The 26,883-nt window shown below is 49.1% G+C and overlaps 1 protein-coding gene across 1 annotated transcript in view; it reads right to left on the reverse strand.

The window, feature by feature from the left end:
* Positions 1-424: 424 nt before the first annotated feature.
* The window catches only part of BRI3BP (BRI3 binding protein), a 27,423-nt gene continuing 964 nt past the window's right edge, over positions 425-26,883 (reverse strand). The window contains exons 2-3 of the mRNA XM_059408198.1: positions 14,311-14,413; positions 425-5,415 (exon numbers count right to left, since the gene is read on the reverse strand). Coding sequence (XP_059264181.1) covers positions 4,994-5,415; positions 14,311-14,413 — 525 coding nt within the window. The 3' untranslated portion in view covers positions 425-4,993. The remainder of the gene's footprint in view (positions 5,416-14,310; positions 14,414-26,883) is intronic.

Below are 26,883 nucleotides of genomic sequence, written 5' to 3' on the forward strand. Positions count from 1 at the left end.
GCTGGCTGGAAGGAGCCAGCGGCGGCTTTTGGCTTTTGGCAGAAGGGAGAACAGAGGGGTATACATCTGTTGCAAAACCCAGTTTGGGTTGTTGGAACTTACAAATAAAAATCCAGGATTCCCGGTTACATCTGAGTTTTAGATAAGCAACAAATACTTCTTTAAGTGTAAGTGTATCTTCTGCCATGTTTGGGATATACTTATAAAAAGTATCTGTTGCTTATCTGAAATTCACATTTAATTGGGTGTGTCTGTCTTTTATCTGGGTCACCCTCCCTCCAACTGAACATATCAAGATTGTTGGACGCTTTTGGGACAGGGAAATAGAATCAGAAGATCACCATGGCATGTCAAAACTGGGGAAGACTCCACAAATGCTTGGGCAGAAGGAAGAAAACATATTTAAGAAGCCCGTACAACAAAATTACAATAAACATTTATTAAGCTGTAATTTTCACAATATTTTCATTCTGTTCTGAAATCGGTCTACAAATATCTCTACAGAACATGAAAGCCAGTGATTTAATAAATAGGAGGAATGTAAGTACCATTTTGCGAATAAAATAAGCCTTATACATTTATGTCTATATTTGATAGTCACAGAATCAGTTTTCCCAAGGCTTATGGAACTGAAGTGTGCACACGTCACATACACACACACACCACCGTATTCAAATCAAACATATTTATAATAAGTGTGAAATCAAATGCTATAGAAAATTTATAACCAGATACACAAAATAGAAACTGAATCATGAATACACTGTCGATAATGGACACCATACCTCACAAATATGATTTCCAGTTAAGAGGGGAAATAGTCACTTTGCCGGATTTTAAGTGAGCGCTAATCACTGTCACCATCACAAGAAATCAATTTAATTACACGGTATCCAGAGATTTAACACACATGCGAGAAGTAGAGCTGACACTATAACAAAACCTTTAAATCCGCTAAAAGACATTGGAACAGAGGGTCAATGACACCATTAGCTGCCACAGGTTTTCAGTAGACGGATGCAAATGACAGTCAGCTTTTTATGCCACCGCAGTGGAAAAACCGGTCCTGGTGCATCGCCTGCAAATCAGGGAATCATCGAGGAGGAAAGCACAGAATTCAGCGCGCTGAACAAGGTTTGTTTATACCAAATATTGTACATCATCTCGATGGCTGTCCAGTACTAATTTTAAGGGTACTATGTTAGATCCTGCCAAAAATATATATATAATTCTATTCACTATTCACAAGTGAGGAGCAAAAGTCCAATTACTCAGATGACAAACAAAACTTTGCAGAATGGAGATATACGTATATGTATACATGTGTATCTATAATTGTGTGTATATATATGTATATATATGTATACACAGACATATATGTATAAATATATACATATATATATATACTATTTTTTTTTTAAGTTGGGGAAGGGAGATGACATCTTAGGGCCTTAGAAAGTCAGACAATTCACCCCATCACGGAGGGGTGTTCAGGTGTCAGTCAGGTACAGCAGCTTAAAAAGCAGCAGGAGGCATAGAAATGAAGGGTCTTGGGACTGCCACCAGGACAGGCTGCATTCACCATGTTTTCGGTGCTGCACTGGCTATGTGACCTTGTTCCTCATCTTCCCCTAAGGCTGCAAGCCAGAGACAGACTAGCAGCCGACCGGGTTTGCATCTTCCCCACTGAGCCAGCCCTCAGGGCTGTGCCAAGTCCTAGTATAATCCCCCCAACCACTGACCCTGACTCTGCACATTTGCCCTTGGCTCCCAGGAAAGGACGTTCAAGCCTGGTCACCTGCCACCACCACAGTCATCAAGCACAGACCCCCCCTCTCCGCTTCCTGGCCCTGCGCTCGACGGGCTTTGGGGGGCCTTTCATGGCACGCGGTGCCCATTGGCTTTAGGGAGCTGTGTGACAAACCTTCTTTCGACGGTATTCGCCTCCCGTGCCAGTCACCCAGTCACCTTCATCAATAAAGATCCCGGCACGATGCACAAGACCAGCTTTTGAAAAATTCTATGGCTGCACGTTGTTACCAGAAGTGGGGTGTCGCTGAAACAGCCCCAAGCCCCCGGCAGGCAGATGACCCCACTCCTGATCGCTATGGGGAATGTATGGATGGAAGGCTGGAATGCTGCAGAAACGCCTCATCTAGCATTTCGGGGAAGAGGTCATTGTCAACACCGACTCTGGAGATGCCACAAAAATCCAGCCAGCTAGAGAGAGCTGGTCCTTTCTCTTTTCTGTTCTTGGTGTGTGTCGGGACACTGAGGCACTGGGAAATAAACACTGATGAACTTTAAGAGATCTAGAAAATGGAGTCGTCATGACCACCCATTCACAGTCGTTCTCATTGGGATTGGTGACGTCACGTGGAAGAAAGTGTTGTAATAATATATTCTACGCCCTGGGAGACATAAAAAACGGGTTTCGCTTCCAGGTATGAGCTATGGTACAAAAATACATTTTTTTCCATGTACAAAAGAGAGGGAAAAGAAAGAGATGGGGGGCTCTGGGAATAGCCAAGTACCCTAACAAGCTTCCATGGAAGGGGAAAAAAAATCCCAAACTATCTGGAGGGACAAACATACCCGAACAAAAAAACAAACGTTAGCATCAAAGAGCAAGAGTTATCCAGATCTAATAACCGCGATTCCTGCCAGAATTTCAAATTGACCTTCTGCCCTAAAGTGATACACCTGTTTAACTCTAGGTTCTTTCATTGAAGATAAAGCCATCTTTCATCTGAGTGCATCAGACTCTAAGACCGGCCTCAGTCTTGGCTCACTGGGTCAAAGGGATACATTTTCCCCGCAGCAATATCTAGTCTCAATGCACCGGGGCCCAGAGGCGCGAGGCTCTCGGGATTTGCTGGAGGTCCCAAAGGCGTTCCTGCCTAGATCACAGATTAGCACAGTGCCCTTCCAGCTTTGCGTGGGAAGGGGGCAGGGGGAACGGAGTGGAGGTTCTATCCAGACTTGGGATAGCGGGAGACTTTAAAGCTCTGTGCACCGAATGCCAATTCTTCCCTGGCCAATGTCGGCAAAGCCAATGTTTTACCCAGTACCAAACACGCCCAGGATGCAGAAGCCAAATGCACAAAAGGAAGGAGAGCAAGGACAGCCTTCCTGGAGTTAATTTTAGACACCGTGCTGATAGATTTGTCTGGAAGTATCGGAATGGCAAAACTGAAACTGCTCTAATCCAAAAAAAAAAAAAAAAAAAAAAAACCACAGGCTCCGGATGCCCATGGGTGAAGGCTTGCCTGAAGCACAGCCTGGAGAAGGACAGGTGTGTGTTTCAGGAAACGAACAGAATGCAGCTGAGCTCGGGTCCCGTCATGTGCACCTTAGAAAGAGAAGTTCCACCAACACCCTCAAAAAATAGCTGCTTTTGTTTTCCAGAGATTTGCAACCCCCAATAAAACCTCCCGGGAATTCCACACAAGAGTTGGCACACAGCTGGGTTTTCTTCAGAATGCTCTGTGGACCGTGGGGTCGTGGTTCTGCCCAATCTGAGAGGGGTCTCTGCAAATCTGCGTGCAGGGGCTCCAGGAGGGGCCCCCTGGGGCACAGAGCTGGGCAGGGAAGGATCATGGAGGGAGTTGCCACCCTTGGCAGCCTTCAGAACTGCCTTCTGGCAAAGCTGGAGTCTCCCTTCCTCACTATGTGTGTTCCCGGGCGCTTATCAATAGGCCCAGGGGGTGGGGGGTGCGTGAGACTGGGGCACTTCCCTGCTCCCCTGACCCAGCTTCACAAGGCACCCCAGCCGAGACCCCCCACCACTGTCTGCCCAGTATGCTCCTCTCTGCCCCGGGGCACCACCTAAGACGAGGGCACCACAGACTTCAGACAAAAAGCACCTGATGCGCGGATCGTAAAAAATTTCAGGAAAAATAATTCGGATCTTCTCCAAGGTGTGTTTCTTGCCGCTAATTGCTCCTGAGAACACCTTAGAAGCAGCCATCGGACTTGGAGATGCTCTCAGCTGCTACAATTGGCTCTTCTTTCATGGTCCCGAGTCCACCAAAACTACAGGGGGAAAAACAACAACCCTTGAGGCCATACCTTCCCTCTGGAGGTCCAGCAGGCGGACGGCGACATGAGGACATCACTCAGACTCCCGACGGAGGGAGCTTCGGTGCTCGCTTACATGGCTCTCGGCATCGAACCCCAAAGACACTTCTTTGCCTGCTCCTTGAATTTTCCTTTACAAAACGTGGAGGTTAAAAATACATCGACGTTCAGAAGGAAACAAAACAAAGCAAAACAACTAAAAAACAGGTTCTCCACAAAGAATAATCTTTTCTTTTAGAAATAGAGCTGACAGGGGCCTGGCCGGGGCCACTAGGACCCAAAAGATGTTTCGTTTCGTCCTGGACCCCGACTGCCCACACCCAGAACCGACACCATCCGTCCGTGAAGTCTCCCTCAACCGAAAATGACATCCGATGAAGCCCAGGGTTTTGGAGCACGAGATTCATGCACACGGACCCCCCCCCCCCCCACCAACCCCTGTGCTGGGAAACCCAACTCCAGTGTTGGAGCTTCTCCTCGAAAGTGTCCAATTAGCATATCCTTCCCCTCAGTGTAAAGTCGGATTCAACTCGACTCGATCCGCCTTTATTAAAAAACCTTACAAAAGATGTACTGAAGTGCTTGAAAAAATTAACTTTATGCTCTATGCACAGATAAACTCTTCCTGTACAGCGAATATGGTTATATCCTTTGTTTAAAAAATATTCTTTCCCCCCCCTCCCCCACTAATGACACTTCGTGGGTGGTTCCACACAAACCATCCCGCCATCCCTCGGGGAACGTGTCCTCGGGGTCGACACGTGGCCAGGAAAGACCCTCACGGAGCGCCACCCGCCGTGCTCGGGAGTGTTTATTGAAATTGCTTGGGGTTGGGTGCTTTCTTCTTCCTTCTGCGCTTCTGTTTTCTGAGAGAGGGCGCTGGCGTGAGGGGCCCCGGCCGGCTGGCTGATTGTCACTTGCCGTTGGCGCGGTCCAGACTCTCCAGAACCTTGTTGAGGCGGATGTTGAGCAGTCTGACCTGGTTCTCCAGGTGCTCCAGCTTCTCCTCCACGCTGGGGCTGCTGGGCCCGCTGCGCCAGTAGAAGCCCATGGGCCCGGTCATGAAGTAGACGGCCACCACGAAGCAGAGGGGCAGTATGGCGTTCTCCGGCTCCCCCTCGTACTTGTGCAGCACGTACACGCAGGACATGGAGAACAGGATGACCCGGGCCACCCAGAAGAAGCGGCCGAACACCACGTGCAGGAGGCTGAAGGTCAAGCCCAGGGTCAGCGACAGGAACCAGTAGGCCAGCAGGACGACGCCCACCAGCAGGAGGGCGCGGGCTGGGCTGTTGGCCACCGAGGCCGGGCTGAAGTACTGGGACAGGTTCGACACTGCGGGACAGAGAAGAGGGACAGTGGTCGGGTCACGAGGAGCCAGGGCTTTCTCTCCACGCGGGGTTTGTTTGGGCAGCTTGGCTCCCTTGCTGGGTGTGTAGGACAAGAGGTCCCTGAAGTCGGCTGCCTCGTGATCTTTCCTGCTAAGCCCTGGGAGAAGACCACCGGCCGGAGCCTGAGTTTAAAACGCCCCTTCGTGGCAGGGCGGAGCTTACACACTGTCCTTGGATTTCCTCCCTTCCTGCCTTTCAAAGTCACGAACGGCCAGTTTTAGCCTGGTTATGGAGCTGCCTAGGATGAAGGCCTTTCCGTGACAGCTGATAGCTACAAAACTGAGCTTTGGTCAAGGAGCTGTTTTGGGGTGGCCTCAAGGGGTTTTTCCTAAAAGTAGCAGGAATGCGCCCTTTTACCTCCTTTTCTTCTGCCTGCTGGAATGTGGATGCGATGGCGGAAGTGGGAGCAGCTGTCTTGGGCCATGAAGTAAGGGAAGTAGCCTATTGGGGAGCAATAAGACGGAAGGAGCCTCGGTCCTGAGGACAACGTGCTGCAAAGCCACCTACCTGCCTAACCACCTACCTGTGAACTTCCACATAGAGAAATAAGCTTCCATCTTGTTAAAGCTGCTGGTATTTTAGATCTCTTACTCACAGCCAAACCTAATCATACGTGATGTTCCATCTTTAAATATGGAGTGAAATGGAGATGTATCTTCTGTGTGCCCGACTTAAGAAAATTTTCAAACAGAAAAGTTACAAGGATAGTAAGATAAATACTCCTATGGACACCTCTAGGTTAAATAGTTGTTAATGTTTTACCATATTTTGTTTCGTCACATACTTTTTTTTTTTAACCGAGCCATTTGGAAGAGGCAAAAGATCATACTTCAGCATGTGTATTTTTTCTGGTTTTATTAAAATATAACTGAAATAAAGTGCCACAGAAGCTCAAGCTGTAAAACATGACTCATTACATATATTGGGAAATTATTACAATAAACGTAATTAACATTCATCACCTTATATAGATATAAAAAAATTTTTTTTTCTTTTCTTGCCCTGAGAACTCTGAGGATCTACTACTTTCTTAATAACTTTCAAATACACCATATAGCAGAGTTAACTGTTGTACATTACCTCCCTGTACTGATTTATCTTATAATTCGAAATTTGTACAATTGACCATCTTATTCCAATTCTCCCACCCACTATCTCCTACCTCTGACCACAAATCTGATCTCTTTTCCTATGAAGCTTTTTTTTTTTTTTTCAAGATTCTGCATATAAGTGAGATCACATGATATCTGTCTTTGTCTGACTTACTTTGTTTAGCAAACCGCCCTCATGTTCCGTCCATGTTGTGGCAAATAGCAGGATCTCCTTCCCTTTGATGGCTGAGTGATATTCCATTGTATACAAGGCCCACTTCTCTACCCATTCATCTGTCGATGGACACTTGGGTGGATTCTACATCTTGGCCATTGTAGACAACGTGGCCATGAACATGGCAATACACACGTCTCTGTGACATAGTGTTTTCCTTTCCTTTGGGTATATTCCTAGGAGCGGAATTGCTGGATGAAACAGTAACTCTGATTTTTAATTCTTTCAGGAACTTCCACACTGTTTCCCATAGTGACAGCCCCAACTGAGAATTCCACCAACAGTGCACAAGGAACGGCTCCCCTTTGCACACGTCCTCGCCAGCATTTGTAATCTCATCTTTGGGACAGGAGTCATTCCAGTAGGTGTAAGATGATATCTCATGTGCTTTTTTGTGAGTGGGTGTTTGCCTGGTTTCCAAAGTGCTCTGGCTGTTCCCTCCCCAGTCCGTGGTCACGTCTGGCCCAGAACAATGGAGAAGAGCAGCGACCTCTCCTGTGCTTTTGATTTGCACTTCCCTCATTAGCGATGCTGAGCACCTTTTTATATAAGCATTGGAGGTTTGTATGTCTTCCTTGGAAAAATGTCTGTTTGGGTCCTTTGTTCCTATTTTAATCAGACTGTGGGTTTCTTACTCTTCAGTTGTAGAAGTTCTTCATACATTTTGGACATTAACTCCGTAACAGGTATACAGTTTGCAAATAGTTTTTCCCCGCTTCGTAGGTACTTTCCATTTTGTAGATTGTTTCTTCTGCCGTGCAGAAGTTTCTCAGTTTGATGTGGTCTCACTTGTTTATTTTTGCTTTGGGTGTCAAATTAAAAAAAAAAAAAAAACACCAAAAACCATGGCCAAGACCAAGGTCAGAAAGCTTACCACCTATTTTCTTCGAGGAGTTTTATGGTTTCCGGTTTTACATTTAAGTCTGTAATACTTTTTGAGTTCATTTTTGTGAGGGGCATAATATAGGGGTCTGGTTTCATTCTATTACACGTGAATATCCAGTTCTCTGAGCATTGTCTATTAAAGACACTGCCTTTTCTCCACTGAGTATCCTTCAATGCCTTGTCAAGTACTGGTTGACCATAGATCCCCGATTTATTTCTGTGTTCTCAGTTCTCTTCCATTGGTTTGTATGTCTGTTTTAACCCCAAAATTGTACTATTTTGATCATCCCTGCTTTAAAATACAACTTGAAATTAGGAAGTACCACTTAGATCTTTTTTCTCGTGATTCCTTTGGCCAGTCAGGATCTTTTGTGGTTCCATATAAATTTTAGGATTTTTTTCTACATTGGTTAAAGAAAAGCCATTGAGGGGTGCCTGGGTGGCTCAGTGGGTTAAAGCCTCTGCCTTTGGCTCAGGTCATGATTTCAGGGTCCTGGGATCGAGCCCTTCAACGGGCACTCTGCTCAGCAGGGAGCCTGCTTCTCCCTCTCTTTCTGATTGCCTCACTGCCTACTTGTGATCTCTCTGTTAAATAAATAAATAAAATCTTTAAAAAATATATAAAAAAGAATTTCATTGGGGGCACCTGGGTGGCTCAGTCAGTTAAGCGTCTGACTCTTGATCTCAGCTCAGGTCTTGATCTCAGGGCTGTAAGTTCAGGCCTCAAGCTGGGCACTACACTGGGCATGGAGCCTACTCAAAAAAATAAAATAAAAAAGAACTTCATTATGATCTTATACTTAGATATACCTCATACTTTACGGCTAATTTTTCTTTAAAATTTTTTTTCTTATTAAATAGTCTTAATTTTTCAGAGGAGTTTTAGGTTTACAGAAAAATTAAGCAAAATTTTTAAACATTATTATTATTAATTTGTTTAAAAATAACAGTGAACCCATTTATAGGTCAATACAAATAATATATTTTTCATGAAAAATAACTGCTTTCCAAAACAAAGCCCCCAAATGCCCTGCAACCAAAACAGTGGAGTTGTTTTGAGTTTTTACAAATCTCTATAATATCCACTTTGAGAGGAGAGGACTGGATCCTCAGATCTGGTTTTGAATCCTCAGAAATAGGATGCCAGCCACAAAGGTAGGCCACGGATGTAATTTACATATTTCTAGTGGCCACATTAAAAAAGGCAAAAAAGAAAAAGCTAAAAATTAACGTTAAGATACTTAGCTCAATGTATTCGCTCTATTATCAACATGGAATCTATATAAAAAACTGTGGAAGCATGCCTCGAATGCATGACCTCACAGTTTCCCCTGACGGGCCTCAGGGAACCCCCTCTAGGGTTCCTCCAAGCATACTTTGAGAACCACCAGACTAAACTCACCATCTAAAGCCAGACAGCATGTACTGTCAGGTTATCAAGGGACTAAGTGAGGTGACCAGTGAGTACAAGAGATCCTGGGGGGAATCCCCGACTGGGGCCAACTGGTAACACAGTTCCCGCGACTCTAATAAAAACTGCACTTCTTGGGGCGCCTGGGTGGCTCAGTGGGTTAAGCCGCTGCCTTCGGCTCAGGTCATGATCTCAGGGTCCTGGGATCGAGTCCCGCATCGGCCTCTCTGCTCAGCAGGGAGCCTGCTTCTCTCTCTCTCTCTCTCTCTGCCTGCCTCTCCGTCTACTTGTGATCTCTGTCTGTCAAATAAATAAAATCTTTAAAAAAAAAAAAAAAAACTGCACTTCTCTCCAGCGAGGCCAGTGAGGAGCAACCTTGCCCCGCCCTGTGGAGGTCCTAAAATTCCTAACTAGGACACGGGCAGCTCTGGATGTCCTGCCTGTATCCGCTTCCTGGGGCTGCCACAGTTAAGAACCACGGGATGAGTGGCTCAGACAATAGGATCAAATTCTCACACAGCATGGAGGCCACAAGGGTGAGGTCAAGGTGTCGGCAGGTGGCCCCTTCTGAAGCCACGAGGGAGACTCCGTCCCAGGCCTTTCCCCAGCTTCTGGGGTGTGTGGGCGATCCCCGGGCTTCCTGACTCACACAATCATTCCCCGATCTCTGCCTTCATCTTCGTGGGGCCTCTGGGCCCAAGGCTCCCCATCCTGTGAGGTTGCCGGCCATTCTGGGTCAGGGGCCCAACCTGATCCAGGGTCCTAGGGAGAGCTGACTCTGTGTGCAGGCAGATGCGGGCGGCCCTCAGTGCAGGGGATCAGGACTGGGTGAGTCCCACAAGGGCGTGATGATGTACTCTTTGGAGCAGAGCCCCTCTGTAAGCCACAGGGTGTTTACGAGGCATTTGCCTGGGGCTAGGCACTATTCTAACGGTTCTGCACTAATTGTCCTCTGGTCCTCACAACATGCTGACCATATGTAGCCTTTCCCACGTGGGGACTCCCACAGTTACAGCAGGGCAGGGCGGGGACCGCGACGCAGGAAGTCTGGTGCTTGGAGCCATCCACTCCTTGCGCTGTCCCAATGCGTGGTCACAGCACAGTGCAAGGGGGGCACGGGTTGTGGCTTCCAAGCCTTCAGAGAATACAAACAACTTGACGAAGCCACGAGACTTAAATCCGTCCTTCCAACTCCTGGACAGGGGCTCCACTTCCCAGAACAGTGGCCTGAGCCACCAGATCTACAGCAGGGCTAACGCCCCTGTGTCCTTTATGGTAGCCACTGGCCACACGTGGCCACAGAGCACTTGAGATGTGGCAAGTCTGAACAGAGATGTGCTGTGTCAAATACAGGCTGCACTTCAACGGCGTAACAACCCCCAAAACGTGAGGCACCTCGTTAACAATTTTTCGTATTGATCACAAGTTGAGATGACGATATTTGGAATCTGCTGGGTCGGCTAAAACACCTTATTCAGTTCATGTCTTTCGACTTTTCTAATGCGGCAGCTGGAACATGTAACTTCATCTGGCTCTCCGTTTCCACTGGGCAGCTCCGTTGGTCCTGGGAGGCTCCGGGACCCTGAAAACTTCTGGAGTCGGAAGTTAGAGGATTGTACCCGTGGAAACACTGTGCACCAGAATATCCAGCTTTGGGGTACAGTCTCCTGCCTTTTGCACATTCCCACTTCTAAGCCTAAAATGCAAATCCCAAAGGCCTTTGGATGTTTTTTTGAAGCGGATGCCCCGGCTACGGGGAAGGGAGAACATGACAGGGAAGGGAGTGCTTTCATCTCTGGAATGGGCCAGTGGCCCTGGCCACGAACATGAGCCCGTGAGGACTCTGGGGAAGGATACTGTTCCGATTATCTCCCGTGTAATAGGGAAGCTGTTGCCACTCTAGCTTTTCCGCTCCAAGCTGTGTGCAACTTTCTGCAATGAGGCTCGCTTCTCCAGGGCGCGATGGTCGGGGATGGAACCTGGGTAGCGATGAACATGGAGTCCAAGCACGATTGCACGCAGTTGCTCTATCCGTGCGGTGAGTTGACTCAGCCTGACTCCCAGGAGGAGTCCGCCGCAGCCCCAGGAGGTTGCAGGTGGCACGGCAGCCTCTCCAAGGACTGTCCCGCTATGGCGGATCCTTTGCCCCAGTAGTGAGGTGCCCTGAGCGGGTCTGAGGCCTCTTCCAGGTTGAACTCAGTGATTCCAGGCTGGAGACGGGTTCCCAGGGGCTGAGGGGGGACGATGGCGGGTGTGAACCAGGCAGCCCCGCCTGTGGGGCCGGGTCTCCGGTTCATCAGGTGGGAGTGTCAAAGGCAACCTGGGAGGGTTCCCGGAGACCCTGCACACGGCAGGGTTGTACTGGTTTCCCACAGCTGTGGCGACCAGGCGCATGGCTTTAATAAGCAAGAGGAATGTACTGTCCTGCTGACTGAGAGCCAGGATTCCGACATCAGGGTGTGGGTGGGGCAGGGCTCCTTGAGCACTCTACAGGGGGTCCCTCCTGCCTCGTCCAGCTCCTGAGAAGATCCAGGCATCCTGAGCTTGTGGCCACATCTCTCTGGTCTCTGCCAAGGCTGTCTCTTCCCCATGTTTCTCTCAGTCTCTGTGTCCAAATTTCCCTCCTCGTATAAGGACACCAGACATTGCATATAGGACCCACGGTGGTCTGCAAAGACTCTATCCCCCAATCAGCTCATGTTCACAGATATGGGGCTTCTCGGGCATTTCTGGGGGGATACACCAGAGTGAAATCACACCAGCAGCCAAGCAGTGGGGCCACCAGTCCTCCAGTTTTTATGAATCATGGGCTCCTATGTACCTGAGGCAGAGCAAGGCAGAGGGGACAGTCTGGAGGAGGTGGGCAAAACCCCACTCAGAGCAGAGAGATTCCAGAAGGAGGTGGGCAATAAACACACACACACACACACACATACACACAGACACGCAGACACACATGCACGCATGTGCACATGACATCTTAGCTGACAAGCGATGGTGGCAGTGAGAACAGACCGGGTCCCTGTACATGGGTTAGTCAGGATGGGCTTCTTGGAGGAGGTGTCATATACCTGAGAGTAGAGGATGGAAAAGACCCACCAGGCAAAGGACTGAGGGACTGCTCCTGGCAGGGGACACCTAGAGGAACCAAAGCTGTGTCCAAGAACAGGACAGAGGCCGCAGGCTGGGTAGAGAGGCTGGGCAGATCCTCAGAGCCGACTACCCTCGGTGGGAACCCTGTGTGGGATCCAAGTGCAACAGGAGTCCCTGGGCAGTTTGAAGGTGAAGTACTTGACCTGACTAATTTTTTTTTTTTTTTAAGAAATCACTTGATGGAGCAAAAGTAGTAATAAGAACAAAAACCAAGCTGGCTGACCGGCTGAGAAGGAGCCACAGGGGCCGAGAGAGGACGCTGAGTTAGGAGGTGTGCAGAATGGTTCCCACGGCAGGCCAGAGGCTGCTCTCTAGGGAAGTGTACAGGGAGGACGGGCCCTTGGCTGGTGGTTGGGAACTTGCATTTCTCGAGTGTGATACAGCGATTTATAGTATAAAGTATGCCTATTTGGTCTTTGTCCGCATGCCCGGCACAGAGCTCCTAAAACCTTCCGAGTTTTCTAAGGAGTGAGAGCAGTAAAGGTGTCTTGATAATTCGTAAGATGCCCCTTTGAGCCGTATTCCAATGCGGTGACTTTTGGAAAGACCCTAAGGACGGGGGCTGGGTGCTGGGAGAACCAACGGCGGGGAGAGGGCTGGGATTTCGGTCCCATGCCCTGATGTCCAGGTTGGGGAGAGCGGCTAGAGGTAGAACCAGTCAGCGCCAGCCAAGGATTTACTCAGTCACGCCTGTGTCACAGAGTCTCCAGACAAACCTGACGGGATGGGGCTGGGGAGTTTCCGGGCTGGGATGCTCCCTAGGGTAGAGTGGGTGTTAAGGCTCCCTAGCCCTTCCTGCAGACCTCGCCTGCAGGTCTCTGCCATCCGGCTGTTCCCGGGTTACATGCGTCTGTAAGGAACTGGTCACCTAGTTAAGTAAATGGGTTTCTGGAGTTCTGTGAGCCGCTCTAGCTGATCAGTCAGACCCAGCCGGGGGCGCGTGGGAATGTTCTATCTACAGCCAGTCTGCCGGAAGGACAGGTGGGCTTGCGACCGGTGTCTGGAGAGGAAGGGGCGTCCTGTGGGACGAGCCCTTGCCCTGTGGGTTCGCTCTGACACTATCTCCAGATAGACAGGGTCAGAGTTCACCTAAATATGCGGGACCCCTGGTCAGTGTCCACGGAGGACTGAGTCGACTGCTTGGTGGCGCGAGGAAAACACATGCATGGCGGAAAGCTCCCTCCGTTCCCTCATAAGGGGGGTTCTCTGTGCCTGGACTCCCTGTACGAATCATGACGTATGCCAACCGCCTGCTCTCCTGCGGGGAGTCGAGTCTGGGTCCGCACCAGGCAGAAGGTGCCTAAGTGACCAGCCTCTAAGAAACACCCCGGGGCGCCGGGTCTCTAACAGGCTTCCGGGCTACATGACATGTGACATCTGTCATCACAAACTCCTGCTGGAGGAATGAGAGCTGCTGTCCCCCCTTGCTGATGATGCTTTGTGTCCTTACACCGTAAGAAGTCACAGCCAGGAGCACGACTACGATGCCGAGTCCTGGGTCTTCCTAGTGGCTCACTGTGCCTGGGGCTGATCCTGGGGACCTCAACACAGGCTACTGGAGACTTCCTGGCAAGCGACGTGGCAGCCTGGACTGGGGCCCGTGACCTTGAATCCAGTTCCAGAGGCAGCCTCCGGATTTCCTGGGGGCAGAGCAGCAACTCCCCGGGCAGGCCAATTCAGCCGGGTTCTGGGGGCCACACCCCGCTCCTTCTGATAACTCTGCAAGCGACCCAAGCTTTGTATGAAATCCCTTTCTGCCTAAAGAGCTGTCCTAGTCTGTGATGTATTCCCACAGCCCAGGGGCCCTGCCTCTGGTCCCCGTGGCTTGCCTGGGGGCAGCCGAGTCAGCAACACCCACTCGTACCTCGCCCCAAACAGCATCCGTGCACCTCCGTCCGGACGGGCCATTTCTTTACGCAACTATTCCAAGAAAAAATGTTCACTTGTGTCCCCCTGCCCCCTCCAAGAAGTCCCCCATGCCACCCACTGCGGATACTGAGTCCACATCTTGAGAACCACTAGAAAAAAACAGCCTTAAATGAATGCGCCCCCAGCCCCACTTACCATCAAGTCCAAGAACATCCAAGAGTTCCGTCCAAAATTTCCACAACGTTTCGACAAACATGTCCACCCCCAGCACGAACCGCTCGGTCAGCCTGGTCAGGAACTGCAGAAACAAGAGAACGGTCACTACACCGACTGGGACAATGCCCCCATCTCCTTGTCCAGCCAGGCCCGGTGGTTGACCCGTCAATGGGAAAACAGAGTCGGCTGGTAGCCCGGGTGCTGTCGTGAGCTCGGTCGACTGGGAGCTGGGAGGTCCCCACGAAGTGGCTTTGCTCCATCCCTGATTTCTCCGAGAGCCCTCCTGCTCATAACAAGGTCAAGGACTCTGCTCTCTCTGCCCGATTTCTCATTTTTAAACAGTTTCACCCAGAGCATGGGTGTTGGGGACGAGGGACAAGGACGAGGTCAATGGTGGTTCTCACACATGAGCTGTATCCCGTCTCCCAGGTACGTGGACATGCTAGAGCCCCACGCCCCACCTGTCTGTAAGAACCTGGCCTGTCGGAGGGCTTCGTGGGCTCTCCGGGTGATTCTGGAGGACTATGTCTTGTTCGCCTAGTTTGGAGGAATAAGTAACACTCTGCACACATGGTATGAAACTCAGAGCTGCAAATGGGAATTGAGTGAAAGGCAAGTCTCCTATCTCACTCCCCGCCATGCCGACCTCCGTCCAGAGGCACATGTTGTCACCACTCACTTCTGTGACATCCTTTCGAGGCGCCCACTCAGTGTCTTCTCACCAGCAACAGCAAAATGGGCCCGGTTTTGCAGTGTTTCTCCTGAGACACTCTTGTCTTGGTGATTACTCAACCTCAGCCCATACAGAGCTGCCTCATTCTCCGTAAAGGGGTTTAAATGATCCCCTCCAGCTGGACACCTCAGTTGTTCCCACCTGCGCTATTAGGGCAAATGGGAATGACTAGCGGGGGCCTTATACCTGCAGGCACTCTGACTCACGTGGCCAATGTCTTGGAGTGAACTGCCTACAGCATTTGGAACCAGACTTCATGGTTGGATCGCTGCCCCAGGACACGGGGAAAAGGAACTGGGTTGAATCAGCAGCCAGGAGAGAGGGGACTCAAATACCTTCCACCCCAGCTCTGTGGCGTGGCTGAAAGCACGTGTGGCTAGGAGTCTAGGTGCTGGGTTCAAATCCCAGGGCGGCCTCTTCCTGCTAGCTAGGTAGCTCTGTGTGTGTGTGTGTGTGTGTGTGTGTGTGTGTGTGAGGGAGTTACACAGATACTTACATACGATACACAGCAGAGCTCCAGCTGAGAGATACGTACGTACACTTGTACTGCCCCATCTGGTTTTCTGAGCAGTAAGTGCCATATTCACGTGAAGTGCCTTGACCACCTGCTACATGGTCACAATTCCTACTGACATCCCATATTCTCATAGAGCATTGACCCCAACGTGTCCTGCAAGGAATCATCCTTTTATCCTTAGGTCATTGCCCTAACAGGGTTTGTACAGGTAGAGACGGTACAAATATGGCCATCAGCTGACGGGCGGACGAACAGAGCCTGGTCCACCCAGACAACGGGGTATTATGGGGCCATAAAATGGAAGGAGGTACTGAGGCACAGTTCCGTGTCAGCCTTGAAAACAGGGTGTCAGGGAATGAAGCCAGACACGAGAGACCACAGAGCAAACGATTCTGTTTGTGTGAAATGTCCAGGGCAGGCAAAGCCATAGGGACAGAAAGTAGACGGGCAGTTGCCGGGGGGCTGTGACAGCTAAAAGGTACACAATCTCTTCTAGAAGTGGCAAAATGTCCTCCCACGGACTGTGGTGACGAGTGCACGACTCTATGAACAGACCAACGAGGGCAGAACGGCACACTTTGGGGGATAAATTGTATGGTACTTGAATTATACCTCCATTAAGCTATTTTAAAATGGAAGGGTTAAAAAAAAAAAAAGAGCTGGGTTTAAGAAAATAATAATAATAATAAAACAGGGCACCTGGCTGGCTCAGTCGGTAGAACATGTGACTCTTGATCTCAGGGTCCTGAGTTCAAGCCCCATATGGGGTGTGGAGTCTACTTAAAAAATGAAAATAAAAATAAAAAACAAAAAACACTTACACACACAAGTGGAAAGACTGGACGCCAGAAGGAAGTGTATGTGCCACAGAAAAGAGGGCGACTGCCCCTCTCACCAGTGGAGGAAGGTTGCGGGACACGTCTGTACCCAGGTAAAAGGCCCATTGGTAATGGTCTTATAATTAAAACTCCTTTTTTAGGGGCACCTGGATGGCATGGTTAGTTAAGCACACAACTCTTGACTCCAACTCAGGTCATGATCTCAGGGCTGTGCGACTGAGCCCAGAGCTGGGCTCCGTGCTCAGTGGGAACTCAGCTTGGGATTCTCTCTCTCCCTCTCCCTCAGTCCACTCCCCTCTCTTTCTAAAAAATAAAACAAGACAAAACAAAAAAAACAAAACAAAACAAAAAAAACCCTCCTTTTTTAAAAAAAAGAGCTTTACTGGCATATGATTTACATATCACTAAGTTCATGTCTTCCAAGTGTCCAGTTGGGTGGTCTTTAGAAAAGTCACAGAGTCACGAAGTTATAAAACCATCACCATGATCTAATTTTAGAACATGGTCATTGCCTCCAAAGAAAGCCTCCCCATCCCTCCACCCCAACCTAGGCACCCGCTAATCTGTCTGTCTCTACAGATTTGCCTTTCCTAGACGTTCCGCACAAACGGAATTGTGCGACGCGCGACCTCTCGCATCCACGATCGTTCACTCATCACGACATTCCCCAGGTTGTACCAGGAATCAGGAGTTCGTTCCTTTTTATGCCCCATAGCATTCCACTTTACAGGTGTGCTCTGTTTTGCTCATCCTGTTGCATATCGTACACGTTGGTCTGGAACTGGGTGGCAGTGTTTCACAATTTGTTCAAATGGAGGAAAAAGGAAGGGCCCTAGGCTTTCTAGAAGAAGGTATGGGGCCTTTGAGATGGTACCAGCTCCCCTAGAAAGGGTATGAGGAAGGAGCTGTTTTGGAAGGAAGAGGCACCAGTGCTCACGCCGCTGAAACTCTCTGTGCCTCAGTTTTGTCAGCTGTCGAATGGGGCCAAGACAGGATTGGACAGCTTAACCTGGAAAGGCCTTTGCACGGGGCCAGCACACACCAGGTACCCAGGGGTTGCAACACCTAAGGATGTGCCTGTCACAGCGCCTAGCCATGCAGGTCTCCGGTAGGTGCCTGGAGACCCGCCACCCTTGGGAAAACCTCATGCCCACGCAGGACTGGCATCGATCAGAAGGAAGAACCGGTCCGTCCCGAAAACTGGCAAGGGCAGGAGAGGTGGAAAGCAGGGAAGAGCCCACCCTCCGCCTTCTAACCACACACTGGCAAACTCGCTCTCTGCCCTGTGGGCACACTGTGGGCACACAGGACACTTTGGCCCACTTCACGTGGCAAAGACACAGGAGCTCTTGGGGGGGGATTAACTGTGTTCTCCCCGAATTCCTACCTTGAAGCCCCAATCCCCAGGTCCTTAGGATGTGACTGGAGTGAACCACAGGGTCTTCAGAGAGGTAAGTAAAGTAAAACCGGGTCACGAGGGTGGGCCCTTATGCAGTGGGACCTGGATCCTTATAAGAAGAGGCGATTAGGACACAGACACGCACAAAGGGAGGGCCACGTGACCACACGTGTGCACAGCAAGCAGAGAGGCCTGGGAAGAAACAACCCTGCCTACACCGTGGTCTCAGATTTCTAGTAAATTCTTATTGTTGGAGCTGCACAGTGTGGCCCTGTCCGGGCAGCCCCGAGCCACTGCTTACAGGGGTCACACTGCAGCTCGGAGCCTGGGGCGGGGCACCTGCCCGGTGTGGACGCAGACTCGCCCCGGGACAGAAGCCACAGAAGCTGTGGGGGAAGAGCCATTCAAATGACAGCAGCTTGAATCAGGCTGAGAGCCTGTGCCCTTGACGTGTCTTCTGCCTCAAACCCACACAAGAAGAACGTCAGACCCATCGCAGCTGACGGCATCCCAGATCCGGGCTCCAGCAAGCTGCCCAGGGGGGCCGCCGAGGAGAGGCAGAGAGCGTGCCCCAGCTTGAGGACAGCTTGAGCCAGTGTGCTGTTCTGGATGGGATCCTCGGACACAAAGGGATGTTGGGTAAAAACCAAGGATATGGAAAGAAAGCATGGACTCTGAGCTACTTATAATCTAGCCATCCTGGTTCGATGACGTAACAAATGCGTTATGAGAATGTAGGACGCTCACAACAGGGGGATCTGCCCGCAGGCTGTGAGGGGATTCTGTGCCATCCTCGCAATTTTTCTATAAATCTAAAACTGTTCCTAAAAAATAAAGATATATCCATGTTTAAAGATTTTTTTTTTAAGTCCTATCTACGCCCAAGGTAGGGCTCAAACTCACCACTCAGAGGTCAAGAGTCATATGACCCACCAACTCAGCCAGCCACGTGCCCCTTAAGGATATATATATATATATATATATATATATATATATATATATATATATTTTTTTTTTTTTTTTTAAAGGGAGACCTAACAGACACATCAGTTAAATGCAGGGTAAACTCTGTTTGGATCCCAGTGCAAAGGAAGCAATTCGGTCAGGAGACCTTTCAAGTCACGGAAAAACTGGAAAATCAACTGGGGTCAGTCGCTACAGAAAACTGCCATGAACCGTGTGTTTTGTGGTCATGTTTTTTGTTTGTCGGTTAAAGATACAGATCAAAGTATTCTCAGGTTAACTAAAATGACTCGGATTGGCTTTAAAATACTATCGCAGGTTAAACATCACTTTTGGCAAGGGGATAACTATCGCAGAAATGGCAGAAGGTTGATAGGCAGAAGCCGCGGGTGATGGGTGCAGGGTTCGTTACGAGATCCCTTCTCCCTTGGTGAGGGTTGCACAACGTTCAGGATGAAAAGTTAGAAGAAGGAAGACTCAGGTGAACAGACGGGAAGCCTGTGGCTGTCCCCGTGGGAGCGACAAATGACTCAAGCCGGGATTTCATTATCCCTCTTCTTGCACCGGGGAGGCCTGGACACCCACCCCCGGACGGTATCCAGCCTCCAATCGCACCCCCGGCGCCCAGCCCGGCCCATCACCCTCTGCTCATGCAAAGTGGCTCCAGGGGAAGTCAGCCAAGGAGTCTTGATGAGCAAGTCAGAGCTGGAGGGAAGTTTCTACCATTTCGAGTTGGCCCGAGTATGTGTAGAACACACTGACTGCAAAGATTGCATGAACGGAAAACAGTGGGACACAAGCAGCGGTCACAAATGGGTCACAAAGGGGAAAGGCAGCTCCAAGGCAGGCGCGCAGACCCCTTCAGCGGAATCCTTGCCATTTATGCGGTGATGCCCTCATCTAACTGCCGGGGAACCGTCAGACAACATACTCCCACTGGACATTTCGAGAAACGACTGGTCTTGCGGGCGCCTGGCTGGCTCAGGCAGCGGAGCGTGCGACTCTTGATCTCGGGGTTGTGAGTTCAAGCCCCATGTTGCGGGTAGAGACTACTTAAAAATAAAATCTTTAGGGGCGCCTGGGTGGCTCAGTCACTGGGCATCTGCCTTCACCTCAGGTCATGATCTCAGGGTCCTGGGATCCAGCCCGGCATCCGGCTCCCTGCCCGGCAGGAAGCCTGCTTCTCCCTCTTCCACTCCCCCTGCTTGTGTTCCCTCTCTCGCTGTGTCTCTTTCTCTGTCAAATAAATAAGTAAAACTTAAATAAAATAAAATCTTTAAAAAAGAAAGAAAGAAAGAAAAGAGTGGTCTCTTAAGACCACGGTGAGATAACATTTCAGCCTCACTCGAGGGCTCTAATCAGAAAGACAGTGACAAAGGACGCCTGGGTGGCTCAGTTGGTTAAGCAGCTGCCTTCGGCTCAGGTCATGATCCCGGCGTCCTGGGATCGAGTCCCACATCGGGGACTGGGATCAAGTCCCACATCGGGCTGGGATCGAGTCCCACATCGGGCTCCTTGCTCCACGGGGAGCCTGCTTCTCCCTCTGACTCTGCCTGTCACTCTGTCTGCCTGTGCTCGCTCTCGCTCTCTCTCTCTGACTAAATAAATTAAAAAAAAAAAAAAAAAAAGAAAGACAGTGACAAGTCTTTGCAAGAATGTAGAGAAATAGGGATCTCATACGCTGCTGGTGGGAATCCAAAAGGGCGCATCTGTACCGCGGCTCCTTGAAATGTCAGTTACCACGGGACTCAGCAATTTCATGCCTACGTGTACACCCCAAATGTTGGAAACACATGTTCCCATAAAAACCTGTACATGGGGGGCACCTGGGTGGCTCTGTTGGTTCGGCGCCTGCCTGGGGCTGGGATCATGCTCCCAGGGTCCCGGGATTGAGCCTCGCATTGGGCCTCTGCTTCTCCCCCCTCCTCTGCTTGTTGCTCCCCTGCCTGGGAGCTCTCTCTCTCTTAAAAAACAAAACCAAAAAAACCCAAAAAACTTGTACGTGAATGTTTGCAGTAGCATTAATCACAGTAGCCAAAAAGTGGAAACAACCCGATGTCCATCATCTGATGGATAAATAAAAAGTCATAAGAAGGGATGAGGTTCCGACGCAGGCCACACAGTAGATCCGTCCTGAAGGGGGCCAGGGACACTGTGTGATTCCCTTTGTGCGAAACGTCCAGAATAGGCAAGTCTATGGAACCAGCACACAGATGACAGGTTGTGTAGGGATGGGGGAAGGGGAATGACAGCCAAAGGGAGCAAGGTTTCCAAGGATGTTCTGAAATCGATTGAGGTGATGGCCGTACAGCTCTTTGAATATACTCAAAACCACTGAAATTTCCACGACCAAAGTCTATGGTACCTGAATTATAGCTCCATAGAGCTCTTACCAAAACAAGGTGGCAAGGGGCACCTGGGTGGCTCAGTGGGTTAAGCCTCTGCCTTCGGCTCAGGTCATGATCTCAGGGTCCTGGGATCGAGTCCCGCATCGGGCTCTCTGCTCAGCAGGGAGCCTGCTTCCTCTCTCTCTCTCTCTGCCTGCCTCTCTGCCTACTTGTGATCTCTCTTTGTCAAATAAATAAATAAAATCTTTAAAAACAAAACAAAACAAAAAAGCAAGGGGGTGGGGAAAGGCAATTGGTCTGTGCAATTCAAAAAGGTCCATGTCAGAAAAGCTCTCCACAGCGCCCCACAAAAATTGAGGGAACTCTGACAAGCTAAAGGACTTGAAAACCAAACGCAGTGAGGGATGCCTGATTATGCATTAGATTTTTTTGGAAAGCTGTAAAGGAAAGGTGCCTATAGACATCATATGAGTGTTTTTTGTACTAAATGTAAGGTTTCTTCCTGGGTGGGGGGGCGGACCATGGTTCCGTGGTTCTGTAGGAGAAAGTGTCATGGCGTCTGCAACTCACTTTCAAATATTTCTGCAAAGAAAAGACCGTGCCTGTGCATGTGCATGGGAGCATGTATGCGTGCGTGGGTGTGTGCGTGTGTGGGTGTGTGTGTGTATGGTGTGCCAAGGAAAAGAGAAAAAAAAGTTTGGGGGATACGTGAACCATCACTGGGCCAGGTGAGGGATTTCCAGCCATTCCTTATTCTTTCAAATGCTCTGTCCTTCAAAATTTTTCAAAGTAGCGAGTGAGAGGAAACATTTTGATTATGGTGATGTTTTCAGGGACACACGTCAAAATGTGTCAACTTGTCCACTTTTGGCCCCTCTTATGCCACTTTAAACAGGGGCGGTCTCTTGGAGTGTAATGTCAGTAAAGCAGTTCCATGGGGTGGGGAGAAAAGTATCAGGGTTATTTTGCTCAAAATAGTTTCTTGCAAACACCTAACAAAGCAAAAGCCTCTTAAAAAAACAAAAACAGAAGACCAACAGCTCAATAGAAAAATGACAAAGAAAACAAAAGGCAGTTTCCAGAATAGAAAAGGCCAATGGATTTTGAATCAGTGAAGAGACCATCATCTCAAACATAATAAAACCAAAAATTTAATGACACACTTTGCTGGGGAAGGTTTGGAAGCCTGACTTCATATGTTTGGCAGGAAACTTGTCCCACTTTGGTGGAAACTTGTCATTCTTTGGAAAACAATCTAGTCTCTCTCGGTGTTAAAAGTGTGTATGTGGCATTGGGGTGGCTCAGTCGGTTAAGAGTTGGCCGTCAGCTCAGGTCATGATCCTGGAGTCCTGGGATCGAGCCCCACATCGGGCTCTCTGCTCAGTGGGGAGTCTATTTCTCCCTTTCCCCCTGCTCGTGGCTCTCTATTTCAAATAAATAAATAAAATATTATTTTTAAAAAGTGTGTATGGGAGTAGAACTGTGTGTAAAGACAAAAGACAAAACTATGTTGTCAAAGGCAGGAGAATGGTTTGTCTTGGGTTGGAGGGGTGTAGAGAGCCTGGGACAATCCATTTCTAGACCCGTGTTCGTGACATGGATATCTTCACGGTACAAGGATTCACTATGCTTCACACTTCTCGTGCAGGAAAGTACACCAACTAGGATTCAATTTAAAAACTTGTAAATGCACAGACCCTTGGAGTCTGCCGTCTAACAGTTGGTAGATGAATTTGTCTATGTGCACACACAACAATCGTATAGGGAGACCATCACTGCAGCCAGGTTTGCAGGGGCAAAAGACGGGACGCTAACAAAATACTGACTATCAGGTGTGGGTTAAATAAGCGTACATTCTGAATAATAGTTTGCTTTTGGCAGCCCTCCAAAAAGAAGGAATCAAAGCTTTATGTACCGATAGGATCTGGTCTCCAAAATTTATTAATTAAAAAAATAAGAGGAAGGGGGGTGCCTGGGTAGCTCAGTGGATTAAAGCCTCTGCCTTCGGCTCAGGTCATGATCTCAGGGTCCTGGGATCGAGCCCCACATCGGGCTCTCTGCTCAGCGGGGAGCCTGCTTCCTCCTCTCTCTCTGCCTGCCTCTCTGCCTACTTGTGATCTCTGTCTGTCAAATAAATAAATAAAATTAAAAAAAAAAAAAAGAAGAGGAAGGAGGAGGAGGGAAAAGGAAGAGAAAAGAGTGGGACAGCATGTATAGTGAAAACCAGAAAACTCATGAAGAGGCAGGATCTATCCGTATTCAGAATATCCGTACTGCTCTGGGAAGGAGAATGGAGACAGGGTCAGAGGCAGCAAGCAGATTTCTTTTTTTTAACTTTGAACTATTTGAAATGGCATTCCATGCAACTGTGACCTTATTAAAAAGAAAAAAAAAACTATAAATGTTAAGCTTCTTAAAAAAAAAAAAAACTAACTTAAAAGCAAAGGAGTAAGAAAAATCACCAGTTCTCAGCTTAGCATTCAGATGTTCCCACCACGTGGGTCCAGCTGTAATTCTTCCCTGTGCTCCCCAAGATCCACACCCCAATGCACGCAACCTGTGAACCGTGCCTCGTCAACCTTGTGCCACCCCTTTCCTTCCAGGCCAACCCATCTTCCCAGACCCATCTCATGCCCCTCCCTCCACATCCTGCCCAATATCTCCGGGCAAGGCACTTGACCCCTTTCTACTGGCTCCCACAAAGCCTTTCTTGCATCACTGTTGAGCCTGTTTCGTTAACCCTAACCCTAGGTCCTGTATGACGTGGCTGTCTCCCTTTGTCCCTTGCTTAGTCTGTCACAGCCCTACAACCAGCCCTCCCTTGTCCTATACACCAAACCCATTCCCACCGCAGGGCCTTTGCTCATGCTGTTCCCTTTGCCTGGCATGCTCCCTCCCTCTACCTCCTTCTCATTCAGCTTACTTCCCTGGCCACTCTATTCTACTTATTTCCAATTCCACAGAGGTTACAAGTGTGGGCACTCCCAGTCCTCTCCCACTGATTAGCTGGACTGGGGGCAAGAGATTCAACCTTTCCATGCCTTTGCTGTCCTCATCTGTAAAACACGGAAGGCCATAACAGACCCTCTCTCTTAGAGCAGGGCAGATACATCCTAAGCTTGAACAAAGATTCTTCTTCAATATGATTACATCATCTTCCCTTATTTCTGAAACAGCACTTACCACTCTGAAATAATCTTGTTTTATGGACAGGACTTATCTATTGCCCGTCCCCTGAAAGCTCCGCAGGAGGGGCCGTTATGTCTGGCTCATACAGTAGGTGCTTAAGAAATTTTAAACAATTATTGTCAGAGACACATAGCCTAAAATGAACCATTTTAAAGTGTACAATTCAGGAGCATTTAGTACACTCACCACAGGGTGCAACCACAATCTCTAGCTCCAGAACATTTTCATTGCCCCATAAATAAACCCCCTATCAATTAAGCGGTCACTCCCTATCCCACCAGCCCCCCTTTAGGAAACATTGTATCTACTTTCTGTCTCTACAGATTTGCCTGTTCTGGATACTTCACACAAATGGAATCTTACAACACCTGGTCTCTGGTGTCTGCCTTCATTTCTTTGTTTTTCAAGTTTCATCCAAGTGCTTTATTCCTTTTTATGGCTGGATAGTATTCCCTGCTTGCACAGACCACGGTGTGTCCATTATCAGCTGATAAACATTTGGGCTGTTTCCACTTTATGGCTGATGTGCAAAGCACTGCTGGGAACACTCATGGACAAGTTGCTTAATAAAAAAATAAATGAGTCGATTGCTCTCCTACCGGATGTACCCACCTCCTATAAATATCTTCTATCATTCACTAAGAGGTCATTCGGTACTTCGTATGGCCTCGCTCATTGCACTCAACCCTTGAGTTCATCTCCTCTGCACAAATGAGACAGCGAGGTCAAACAGCTGGCCCGAGATCACAGAGCTAGGGATTCCGACCCACGTCTGTGGGACAGCGAGGCCCGTTGCTCCAAACCAGAACATCACGGGTTTATTTTAGACACGGCCTAGATTAGAATACGGGGTGTGTCTTTAAACACCCTCAAACTTCACAACCCACCAAGCCGGTCTGGCTCCAATTAGTAACCCCAGACATGCTGAAAACTACAGTTGCCAGCAGACCACCCAGTTTTTGTTTAATTAAGAATAACAAAACAGTCTCCCCCAAGCCTGGCCAGTCTGGGCTACACGCGACAGGAAATGTCGGGTCAGCCTCATTCTAGAGGCTGCTCTGATGGGGGGGAACCAGAAAGGGTCATGAGGCAGGAAGACCTGGGAAGGTACCAGTGCCGACTCTGGGCTCAGTCTGCCTGTGTTCAATTCCTGGCCACTCGGTTTGACTTGAAGACACGCATGTCACCACTCTGTGCCTCAGTTTCCCTACCTACAAAAAGAGCATATTAACAGTACCCACTCACAGCGTTGTTCTAAGAATGGAGTTACTCTATCTGCAAAAGCACTCAGCACATTTCAAGCAAATAACAAATTCGTATCATCCCTATTGAAGGCACAAACCCTGGTTTACTCTAGAAAGAATTGTGACCTTGGGAGTCCCAGGTTCTTTGCCAGAATAGACCTGTGTTATTGATCCCAACCCAGAGGTGAGGCCCTGAAATATCATTTTGTATTTCATGCCCATCGAACTTAGATTCTCACCTAGGACCACCTCCTGAAACGTAACTTGCCTGTGCTCCCACCAGCACAAGCCAGACTTTCAAACTTTTGGCTCCAAAACAAAAGATCTTTGCCTTCGAATCATTCAAGAACGGCACCTTGCTCACACCCTTTATGCCCAGGCAGACAGGCTGGGAATCTTTTTGCTCACAGGTGTTGGGTCATGCCTCCCACAAGGCGATCTTCTCCCCCACAGAACCCACGACCTCCACAAGGAGTGTCTGCACAGCCACAGGAGGGGGCCGGCGGTCAGAAGTCACCGTTTTCCTACTAAACTAATCTTTTCATTTCACCCAATAAGAATATCCAGCCAATCTGATCTGGGTTTTAATTTTTTTTTTTTCCCCTGCATGTCAAGCACCAGAGAACTTTTTTTCAGCCCGAAAGTTCTTCCAGCAGGACTAAAGCAATGTGGATTTGCACCTCGGCCAGAATGTAGCAGGTACGGATTTAGCCATTACTCTGGGCGGGCAAGACCACCAACGATTCATAATCCCCACCTCATAACGAAGGGGATATTGTGATTAGCCCCTTTTAAGGATAAAGAAACTGAAGCTCAAAGACATGAAGCCACTTGTGCAAGGCTAGTCGGCAGGTAAGTGCTAGAGCCAGAACTTGAGTTCCCAAACCCCAGGGCTAGCCTAGAGTAAAGAAGTTAACAGGAGGAACAGCAAGGGCTGCGCTCAGGGAACCACATTACCGCATGCAACTGTCCCTCATTCACTTCCCCTTTCTCCGGGGACTTGCCCTAAATGAAGCCCGTCCCACAAGGCTCCAGAGGCCAGAGCAGGGCGTGGGGAGAAGTTCCCGCGCTCCTCCTGGGCGCTCAACACACAGGAGAGCTGCAGGTTGCTGAAAGTTCCAGAGTAAAAAAGGCTCCAAATATAGGGGCGGCAGAAGTAAGAGCTCAGGAGGGTTACTGGGTCAGGTTGCCAAAGCGACATAGCAGACTGTTCTAGTCCCCTTTCTTTCCCTGAGAAGTTGAGAGAAAGAAAGAAAGAAAGAAAAAGGAAGGAAGGAAGGGAAAGAGAGAAAGGGAGGGAGGAGGAAGGAAGAAAGGAAG

The sequence above is a fragment of the Mustela nigripes genome, chromosome 8 (assembly GCF_022355385.1).
Source record: "Mustela nigripes isolate SB6536 chromosome 8, MUSNIG.SB6536, whole genome shotgun sequence".
NCBI classification, from domain to species: Eukaryota; Metazoa; Chordata; class Mammalia; order Carnivora; family Mustelidae; genus Mustela; species Mustela nigripes.